Raw genomic sequence first — 11,602 nt, forward strand, 5'->3', positions numbered from 1 at the left:
CTGGTTTCAGCGCTGAGGCTGAAACCAGGTCGGTTCTGAAAAATAAGTTGAAAATTGGTCTTTTTTAAAATTAAAAGGCTAAAGAAGACTGTTATGAAAATTTGTCCAACAAAATAAGGACAAATTTTCAAAACTATCCGGTTTTGAAATTTATTCCCAAAAAAAGATTACTTTCAACCTTAATTTCAAAAACAGATCTAGTTGGATGAAACTGAGTCTGTTTTTGAAAAAAAAAATTTCAAACTTCACGGGAGTTGAACTAACTTCACGGGAGTTGAACTCCCGTGAAGTTTTTTCTCATAACACAACTCCCATGAAGTTTGAATTTTTTTTTCAAAAACCAACTCAGTTTCAACCAACTGGGTTGGTTTTTGAAATTAATGTTGAAATGGGTCGTTTTTTATAAATAAATTTCAAAAGTGGATGGTTTTGAAAATTTGTCCAACAAAATAATCGAACTCATCGATTTATTTATGAAAATTTGTCCAACAAAATAATCGAACTCATCGATTAAAAGTCCAAAGAGGACATGTCAACAGCGACGTATACTAATTGCTAACGGTTCTTAGCTCTTTTACTTCTTAAAAATCGTTTTTTTTTTGTTTTTTAGTAATTACAGATCTCGAAAGATGTTGACTCTACTCGTAATTCTCCTGTTCCTCGCTGCCATCGTAGCTTTCCTCTTCAAATTCGCCACAACCGATGGTAATTTCGAAACCCTTGATTTCCTCCCTTCTAATTTCGACAATTTTGGCTTATCAGCGTGTAATTTTTTCCCCCGACATTTAGGGGATTTTACTCTGATTTCTAAGGGCCACGCGAAGCGTGACGAAATTGATGGCAAGGTGATAATCTGTGTATATTTTGTTTTTGTTTAAATGTTCGATTTTTTTTGTAGTTTGATAGATTTATGGGGGCTTAACGTATCTGAATACATTTTGATTGTTAGGCTGTGTGGATTACTGGTGCAAGCCGTGGAATTGGTATGGGATCCTTTTCTTCTTTAATTCCTTAAATTTTTTTGTTTTTTTTAAATGAACGAGTGACCTAAATAGCAGTCACCAAGTATATCTTCGAAATGGCTTGAAATTGTGAACTTAGAACAAAGAGGAAAGAAATTTAGTAAGGTTCGAATCCTGAGTTTATATATTTATTTTATTTAGTAAAAGAACAAATAACTGTAAAAGTTCTGAAATGCTTGCAACAATATACAATTAATACTTACTTACTAACCTACTTATTGAGAATGGAATAGGTCAAATTGATTAGTTGGCCTTCTATCTAATATGTGCAAATTTGTGTTCATAGATTATTGGATGTGGATGAGGACATAGCAATAAGCAAGGTTATAATATACTCAAAGTTATTATAATGAAGCACATCAAGTTTCCTTCTCCCCTTGCCCCGCAAGAACCTAGTTGACTTGTGAAGTCAGGTTGAAATACCATAACTAAAACTGAACTCCTTTGAACAATTTATTCAGTAATTTCATACGTAGAGATCCTTGAAATAAAGTTATGGGAATGATGCACCTACTGGTGATTCTGTCCCTCGTGTCAAAACTTTCTTTAGTAAAAGGTGGTGAAGCCTTTATTCATAACCCTCTGCAATGTCTTTCTGCAATACCTTTAATGTTTAGGATCGATGATGTTATTGTAAAGATTACATCAAACTAGCAGTATGTGTGACTTTCTAATTTGTTATCATGCAACCTACGATGATCGACTCGACTGATGACTGATTCAGATTGATATTATGGTTTTCGGTGATTTCTTCTTTTCAAATTTGGAACTTCTGAGTTCATCTTATCTCCCCCTCTTCATTTACTATTTTATACACCTCATATTTCTCCTATCTCCTCTCTTTCATATCTTAATCTTGTTTTACTTCCTCAGATATGAATGGATGGGAATTCTTGAGATATCAAGATTAAGTTTCAACTCTATTGACTAGAAAAAGAACTCTTCAAGTAATGGAGATCTTCACAAAATATTACTCGTAGTTTTCGTTAACATTTTTTCTAACTGCTGATATTTTTGTGCAAGATGCAAGCTGTTGATTTTCGTTAGTATAGATACTTGTTCATCAGCAAATATGTTAAATTTATCTTACTTTGTGGTTTTTGCTGCAAGTTTTTCAAGTCACAACGTCGGTTATAAATCAATGCTTATTTCCTAAACATTAGAAATCAATTTCAATAGAATGAAATGAGAATTGTGAAGGGAAATTTTTAATTGAACTATGTAGGTAAAACTGGAGAAGACTATGACAAAGTAGATATGTGAGGAACGTCACAGGTTTATGCAATGTAAACATGGAACTGTGCTAAATATCACATTATGCAAGTACAGATTATGAAAATCCCTACTTCAGAAAAATCTAACTACAATATGATCAAAGGCTTACAGTAATTTCCATGTAAATAGATGCAGATGACCTCATATTATATACCGAAGTTTGGTGAAGTTACTATCCTTAGTTTTATCAACCAAATTCATAATTTAAGAGGACACATAATTTATTTGTATTTTACTTTGAAAAGTTCCCATCTTTGTTCATCCCAGCAGAGATATGTGGGAGGGTGGGGACCAGATTTCTATCTATTTCATTAATTGCTCATACCAGCTACCTGAAGGCTATGTAGCCTGGATTCCTTACAGCGTATACTTTTCAGTCTTGCACCGGAGACAGTAACTTTTAGGCACTTGGACCTGTTTAGGACACTTCCCAAATATATTACCAGTTCTATAACATCTTCTAATTGAGACACTTGTTAGTCATCTTTTAATTGCATACCTTACCCCATGCTGATTCTCTTTTCACATATAATACTATACAAAATATTAAAAACTTTAATGTTTAGTTACTAAACAGTGAGTTATAATATGCAGAATATGTTTCAGTATAAGACTAGAAACATTCTAATTTAAGCAAATCTATTGGAAGAACCTAGAAATGTTCCTTTGTGATTAGGGGAAGTTTCCCTCCTTTGTGGACATTCTATTCTAAGTAAGGTATCAGGCTTTACTTTTATTGTCGTAGATATGGAAAATGAACTTTTTTATGGCATAATTGCACCATCAGAAAATGGTATTCTGAGACTGTCAAACTGTGTCAATATCTATGTATGGTATGATGTAACTTCAAAGACATTAATAATTTACTGAATGTGTAAAATAAAGTGGCATGTACAACGGTTCACTCTTTAAATGGAGTTTGTAAGTCTGACATAGGATTTGTGCTGCTGTCTTTTCTAGTAAGCCATATTTAATTCATGAGTCCTGTCTCCTGGAATTTTTGTAGGAGAGATTCTCGCAAAACAGTTTGTGAATTTAGGGGCAAAGGTGATACTATCCGCCCGTAATGTAGCAGAGCTTGAACGAGTTAAGAATGAACTTGTTGGTAAGTTTCAAATACTTGTATTCAATGTTTGCATTCATGCACTTGACAACTATCTCCACTAGGTCTTTCTAAGTTACGTACTACACTTTTCCTGATATGCATAGCTAAGTATCCATCCAGTAGAGTTGAGGTATTGCCATTGGATTTAGCATCTGGTGAAGAGCCTCTTAAAGAAGCAGTGCAAAAGGCAGAATCCTTTTTTTCTGGGTGTGGTGTAGATTACATGGTACATAATGCGGCTTTTGAACGTCCTGTAAGTGGTTTATGCCTTTTCTTATATTGATCTATTATTTGTCATGCAATAACCTTATTCAAATTGATAGGTGATAATCGTGATATCTGACAGTGTGGCTTCAGGTTCTTGTTGATTCCTTCAAGTATGTTGTACAACAAGGAAAGAGAATTGGGATGAAATGAAGCCGATATAGTATTACTGTGTTTGCATTTTATGTTGTGAACACAGATGTGAATATAGATTTTGAACTCAGTATCCATAATTGATAAAAAGAACTCTACCTCCGATCAGATGTGATGCGTATATAGTGGCGGATCTAGGATTTCTGGAAAGTGGTGTCACCATGTAACTAATAATTAAAAAACTATTACAATTGTTCTCGACAGGTTTTCATATTTTGAAAAAAGAACACATAATTGCATCACTTATACCACTATGATATGCATCTTTCTCAATATATGTCACCAAACAATCATTGGTCCAATCAACAACAACAACATCATCATCAACAACAACATCAAAGCCTTTATCCCAAATGTTTGGGATCGGCTACATGAATCCTATTTTTCCATTCCATTCTATTATGGGACATCTCATTCGTTAAGTTAAACATAATCAAATCATTGGTCCAATCATCTTCTTTTTATTAGTAAAGCTACCAACCATAGCATCATTAGTAACACTGGTAATCATTCCTTGCAAGACGGGTCCATAACTTTCATTCTGATCGAGCGCTAAAAAGCATGTATAATGTGTATGCACTATACATATTATACTGAAATCAAACTTTGATTTAGTTTGACACCATCAATTATGGTTTACTGAAGTTTGAGGGCAAGAAGTTTTGGGTGAGCAGAAACCCAATCAAAATATTGAATTGGGTGCGCATAAAAATGTATGGACAAAATGAATTAAGGTTCAAATTTCAAATATATGTAGACTCTCCCCTATTCCCTTGGAGAAAGTGGTGTCACGTGACACTTCTCTAAGCTAGATCCGCCAGTGTGTGTATGCCAGCCAGATGTCAAATAATTAATGGTTGAAAAGGAAACTGTGGTGAACCATTAAATTGAATCTCTTCTTATGTCAGAATAAGTTAAACTTAAATAATGTAGTAGTGGATAGACATTAATGTATAAGCACTAGCCCATGCTTTTGATTGTCAGGATATGTATTGGTATTTGCTTATAGATTAGAATAATTAATATAGTCGAGAACTATCAATTAGTATTCATTGTTCTAAATAACGTATATTGGATATTCATTTTTGTCAAAGTAGTCTTTGTGGTTCAGTATAGGTTATTAGTATCTGTATTTTTACATCACTGATTGGAATGTAATATTACAAAGAATATGTGTTCACTATCTTCAGTTGGTTTTATATTCATTTACAGAAGATAAAAGCTTTGGAAGAGACTGAGGAAGGTCTTCGGGTACTTTCGATCCAACAATTGTATTCTTATGCATTTTGAGTTCCATCTAGAAATTAAATTTCATATGCATGTGGTCCAAGTAGGCAACTTTCAATGTAAATGTCTTGGGGACAATAAATCTGACTCGACTACTTGCACCTTACATGCTTAAAAGAGGAAAAGGCCATTTTATCGTGGTAAGCTGTTCAACCTCTTTGTTATTTGGGTTTTAGTTTTTCCCACTCCTTGTGAGCATGTGCTTTCCATTTCTAAGTTCATCTTATTTGCAGATGAGCAGTGCTGCAGGAAAATGCCCTTCACCCGGTCAAGCAATGTACTCAGCATCTAAGCATGCTCTAAATGGATATTTCCATACTTTGCGTTCTGAGGTACTACTGTCGTGGACTATGATTTTGCTGGATGTTAACATCTGTTCGCATTTTGATCATTGTCACGTTTTGATACTAGTAAAATCAAATGAAATATGTCAATACAATAATTAGCAGACAAATATTTGAAGCTATACTTCTTGTTCACTTCATCACAATTGCTGGTAATAAAAAATATTATGCAAGTGTTATTAGTCTTGAGCTTGACGCCGTTATTCTCATACTTAATTGAACTGCAAGTATGTTTTCAGATAGCAAACAACAATAACCATGATGACTATCATTGTCATCATTGTCGCTAAACCATTATTATGATCATATCAAGTATGAGTTAAATGGTGTGCTTGTGTTAACTTGTAATTCTTCGTGCTTATCTATGATTTTGCAGCTATGTACTAAAGGTATAAGAGTTACTGTCATTTGCCCTGGGCCAATAGGGACATCCAATTCTGGATCGTCTGAGGTTAGCATGATATTCACTTTCAAAGATTACTAAAGAAGGAATATTAAATTAGGAGAGTTTGTTTGATGATACCAATGTATTTTTTTAAATATATTCCCACAGAAGCGTGTGTCATCAGAAAGATGTGCTGAGCTGACAATTATTGCTGCTAGTCATGGGTTAAAGGAAGCTTGGATATCATATCAGGTTACACACTTTCCCCCCTTCTTTTTACATTATTAATTATCATTGTACTGGACCTTACTTGAGGCGATTCATATACCCAAACATCTTGCATGATAGTGAGAGGCTTTACCACTAGTACAGCGACACTCCTGCAGGGATTTGTTACGAGTCATGTATAAAACAGATAATTTATTGATACTGGAGTTGTCTATGTTAACTTTAATTTATACTGCTAGATAGCAATGCTGAAAAATGGTGAGGTTTAGAAGTTGAGAACAAAGATAAAGACAACAACACATTAACATTCACGTTTTCTTTCTTCTTTCACAATTCAATGTCTTGATCTTGATTTTCCTTTCACCATTGGTTCTGACTCAATTTGAAATATACATCTTGCAGCCCGTCCTACTAGTTATGTACTTGGTGCAATACATGCCAACAATCGGTTATTGGCTCATGGACAAGGTATGTTTTACCAATTGAAGATTCACATACAGAATCATAATTTTCTTAATATTGATTTTCTTAGGTTTCATAGTTCTGTCTTTACCTTTAAGACAGATGTTGGTGGGGGTAAATCCAGTAGACGGAAAGGCAAGCGCCCTGATTGTAACACGTATATTGTCACGCCTTGGTTCCAATTTAAATAATTTGGAGCGTGATTCGGCCGGCAATGTAACCATACAGTCACATTCACGTCTCTGGATCATCCTGTATACATATATATTGCCAAAAGAACTACTACATAGAGTATGTACCTAAGAAAATAGATAGATAAAGAAATATCTGAAAAGACAGAGTTCTCTTACATGTCCACAACTATCCAAAGTAGGAAAAAGAAAAATATATCATAGTCTGGAACACTACAGGTGGTTACAGGAAAAGTCTAAAAATAAAGACTACCTAAATAAACTGAAACTGAGAGAGTGATAGGACAACAGGTGATCATTGTCGCTAAGCCTGATCCCCAAAGTACTCTCGGTCCTGCGAAGAAAGAACAGTCCCGAGTCTGGGGCGTGCAAACCCCAGGAGAGTCAGAAACTCCTAGCAAGCATGTAAAATGAGGAAATTGTGCATGAAATGTAAGTGTTGACATGTATAAAGAAAAGATAGAATCTCAATTAAAACTGATAAAGGAAAATGCTAATTGTAGATATCAAACAAAGGCTACCAGAAGACACACAATCACATTATTCTTATTTTAAGTGTTATTTGAATTAGAGGGGAATAGTATCATGTATATAAATGGGTCTTCCCGAAACATATCTCGGGAATATGGCTTCAAGTCAAGTATTGACCCTTGTATATATAACTCAAGATTATCAGGAAAGCGCATGAGCCCGTTTATATACCTTATATATTCTCCGTCCAATTGCCCTTTATTAAACCCCATATTTGTATCTTTATTTAAGTAACTATGCATGAAATGTTGTGCACTAGCCACAGAGTTACCGTGAAATAACTTCCATAAAACTATGAAAAATAACCATGACCCAGAACATGTCCAATCAAGATGGGTGCATCATCTAGTCGATGCTATCATAGTAATAGCTAAGAAAAACCTCATATCTGGATATCAATATCGAGGGTATAGCCATGCTATGAGAGCACACTTATAAATCACATTTTTAACAGAAGTCGTCTTCATGCACAGTCTCTCCTATTGGATGACAACTAGGTGATCAAGCAACCATTTTCTATAAAGTCATGCATGTCAAACACAGTACATATAGGTTCATTGAGGAGAGTGGTGTTCTATAAAACTTGAACTAATATATGACATCAAGCTCCTGATATGCAAAGGAAACGTCATTGGGTTGGTACTTGTGTCATAAATATCACATCAAAGTATAGAAATCATACACAATATTTTAATACTTTATCTAAACAAACCCACATGTTTCCACCAACATGAAGACACATAAAAAGGATAGCATTATCATTCTAATTGCTCACTTATCCTTGTATTAGATTAAATCCTCCACTTTATGGTCAATTCCACCTCATTGTTAGATTATCCACAAGAAGATTCACTGGTTTTGCATCGTTACTTACAATATTTGAGATCATAAAAGATAAGCAAATAGTTGTATCCATTTGTTAAATCCTCCATAAATAATAACACTTAAAGTTGCCTCATCATTAGAATGCAAGCAAAAAGGAAAGCAAACACTCAGAGCACTCACATGACACTTTATTTTCACCAACTCACATCACTTAATATTCTTTCATATTTAGTACGAGAGCATACCTATCACTAGAGGGTTGTTTTCTCTTTTATTGGTGTAGCAAGTCGGTACTTTAACTGACTAAACTAAGTCGCTAATGAAACCCCTTCACCAAGTAACCAAATCGCTTACGTCAAATCTTCAACCTATTTACAGCTCTTGCCATCATTTTATTTACAGCTCTTGCCATCAGTTATTTACGACTCTTACCATTTTGGATGTCATACAGTAGAATTACATATAGATTTATGCTTATGTAAAAATAGATTTGGGAATTTATTTATCAATCATGCATGAACAAGGAGTAAGATAATGAATAGAGATTTTGGATCAGACAAAAATTTTCGAGTGAAAGGATCATAAACAAGGTAAGATTAAAATAATGGTTGAGTAAACAACTCAAGCATTGAAGAAATGAACACTTGCCGATTATGAAAAATAAGGCGATCATGAAAAATAAAAGGATAAGAAATGCTTGCATAATAATAATGAGCAAGATAAAATATGTTTGTCTATTTGCCGAGCTAAGTCTCTCAACCCTAATACCAAGCAAAAATTCCCTACTCCTCTCTCTCTCTCTCTCTCTCTTCTCTTCTGTTTTTTCCCTTCCGTGAGGCAAAAAGAGCTTTATAAGTGTTAGTGGGTGATTAGTCAATTTGTTGCTAGGTGAAATTTGGGAGAGTTAGGGGGAGTTAGGGATAGTCGAAGGGGTTAGGCAAGAGGTTAGGTAGGTTAGGAAAAATGAAACTTTAATGGGTATTACATCTAGTGTTATTGTGTACTGTTGAAAGTATTATTTCACCTAACTTCACCTACCACCATCCACCTACCCTCCCTCGTCCTCTATAAAAAGGACCCTAAATTTCACTCTCCCCACAAACTCACGGGAGAAATAAAAGAGAGAGAAAGAGAAAGAGAGAGTGAGTGAGAGAGAGGAAGAAAAGAAAGGAAAAGAGGGATGAAAATTTGGCTACTTAAAGAGAAGGAACAGATATGGATTTCAATTTCAGAGTTTAATAAATGCAAGTTTATCTTTTTCCAATCCCATCCCAGTTAATTTTAATTTTGATAGATTAAACCCTAAATTGATGAATAGAACTTTAGATACAAATGAGGAAAAGACTTGATCTTGATAAAAATTGATGAATAGAACTTTAGATCAAATCCCTAATTTATAAACTACTATTCATCGTCGGTGTTACTGTTCACAGACGGTGTCACTATTCAAGTTTGTGTGGACTCAGGAGTGTCAAGTAGCATTTGAGGAGTTAAAGAACAAGTTGACGACACCAGTTTTGACAATTCCAAATGAGTCAGGAGGATTTGTAGTACACACAGATGCTTCAGGTTTGGGCTTAGGTTGTGTTCTGATTCAACATGAAAATGTAGTAGTTTATGCATCTAGACAACTGAAAACACGAGAGGAACTATCCGATTCATGATCTAGAATTAGCGACGGTAATTTTTGCATTGAAGCTATTACGACACTATCTTTTAGGGCAGAGAGTGGAGGTGTACACAAATCATAAAAGTTTAAGGTATATCTTCACTCAAAAGGAGCTCAACCTGAGGCAACAGAGGTGGTTAGAGCTTATGGAAGATTACGATCTTAATTTACAATATCACCCAGGACGAGTTAATATAGTGCCAGATCATTTGAGCAGGAAACCTGTGATGATGAGACTCACTAGACAGCGGGAATTGCTAGTTGAGTTCTGGGGGATGAACATGGAGATTATATTGCCTGGAACATGGAGATAGTTGATGAGTTTGCAATTACAATCAACTCTGGTGGACCGGATCAAGGCTACCCAATTCGAGGATGCTCGGTACGAAAAATTTAAGAAACAAGTGGAGTCTGGGGAAAGAACTAATCTACAAATATATGAGGATGGATCCTTGCGATTCCGTGGTAGGCTGTGTGTACCTAAAGGCGAGGTCAAAAGAGAATTGTTGGAGGAGGCGCACAGTTCAGTGCTTTATATTCATCCAGGGGCTACAAAGATGTACCGGGACTTGAGGGAACATTACTGGTGGCCAGAAATGAAGATGGAGATAGCCCTATTTGTGTCAAAATGCCTAATATGTCAGCAAGTGAAGGCCGAGCATCAAAGGATAGCCGGGTTATTGCAGCCTCTTCTTATTCCCGAATGAAAGTGAGAACATGTTACAATAGACTTTGTCACAGCTCTGCCGAGGAGCCAGAAGGGAAACAACGTCGTATGGGTAGTAGTAGATCGACTCACCAAGTTTGCTCGCTTCATACCATTTTGAGTTGGACAAACGACGGAGAGTTTAGCGAAGCTGTACATAAGGGAGATAGTACGCTTGTATGGAGTACCGGTTAGCGTTGTTTTTGATAGAAACATGATTTTTTATCATACTGTTGGAGGAGCTTGTAGCAGTGTCTTGGGACTAGACTGAGTTACAGCACGGCGTACCACCCTTAGACAGATGGACAATCGGAGAGGACTATACAGATACTGGAGGACATGCTGTAGGCGTACATGCTAGATTTCAAGGGCCCTTAGGAAGACCACTTACACTTGGTGGAGTTTTCTTATAATAACAGTTATCAGGCCAGTATCTAGATGGCACTTTATGAGGTATTATATGGAAGAAAATGTAGATATCTTACATGTTGGGATGACTTAGGAGAGTGACGTTTGCTAGGTCCTGAGATGATAGTGCAGACAGTAGACAAGATAAATGCAATATGGGAGCGCCTTAGGTCGGCTCAGGATAGACAGAAGAGCTGGGCTGATGCTAAGAGGAGACCTCTAAAGTTTCAGGTTGGAGAGCATGTTTTCTTGAGGATATCCCCAACCAGAGGAGTTATCAGATTTGGCAGCCGTGGGAAGTTTAGTCCGTGTTTCATCGGTCCTTTTGAGATATTGGAGAAAGTAGGAGATGTGACATACCGGCTAGCTTTGCCTCCGTCGTTAGAAGGAGCACATGATGTATTCCATATATCACAGTCTCGACGATATGTGCGAGATGAGACCCACGTCCTAGATATCACATAGCTCCAAATTGGGACAAACCTATCTTATGAGGAGCGACCAATAAAGATTCTGGATAGACAGGAGAATAAAATAATGGGTGAGTAAACAACCCAAGCATAGAAGAAATGAACACTTGCCGATTATGAAAAATAAGGCGATCATGAAAAATAAAAGGATAAGAAATGCTTGCATAATAATAATGAGCAAGATAAAATATGCTTGCCTATTTGCCGAGCTAAGTCTCTCAACCCCAATACCAAGCAAAAAATACCCCCCACCCCCCCCCCCCCCCCCCTCTCTTTT

At 36.0% G+C, this 11,602-nt stretch overlaps 1 protein-coding gene across 1 annotated transcript in view; it reads left to right on the plus strand.

Moving 5' to 3' along the window:
- LOC109830154 (dehydrogenase/reductase SDR family member 7) overlaps nucleotides 502–11,602 on the plus strand; it is a 13,751-nt gene continuing 2,650 nt past the window's right edge. The window contains exons 1-11 of the mRNA XM_020397322.1: nucleotides 502–705; nucleotides 790–845; nucleotides 950–983; nucleotides 3,304–3,402; nucleotides 3,507–3,655; nucleotides 5,032–5,070; nucleotides 5,154–5,246; nucleotides 5,340–5,438; nucleotides 5,827–5,901; nucleotides 6,004–6,087; nucleotides 6,466–6,531. Of these exons, the coding sequence (XP_020252911.1) occupies nucleotides 630–705; nucleotides 790–845; nucleotides 950–983; nucleotides 3,304–3,402; nucleotides 3,507–3,655; nucleotides 5,032–5,070; nucleotides 5,154–5,246; nucleotides 5,340–5,438; nucleotides 5,827–5,901; nucleotides 6,004–6,087; nucleotides 6,466–6,531 (870 nt within the window). The 5' untranslated portion in view covers nucleotides 502–629. The remainder of the gene's footprint in view (nucleotides 706–789; nucleotides 846–949; nucleotides 984–3,303; nucleotides 3,403–3,506; nucleotides 3,656–5,031; nucleotides 5,071–5,153; nucleotides 5,247–5,339; nucleotides 5,439–5,826; nucleotides 5,902–6,003; nucleotides 6,088–6,465; nucleotides 6,532–11,602) is intronic.

Source organism: Asparagus officinalis, chromosome 2, assembly GCF_001876935.1.
Source record: "Asparagus officinalis chromosome 2, Aspof.V1, whole genome shotgun sequence".
Taxonomy (NCBI): domain Eukaryota; kingdom Viridiplantae; phylum Streptophyta; class Magnoliopsida; order Asparagales; family Asparagaceae; genus Asparagus; species Asparagus officinalis.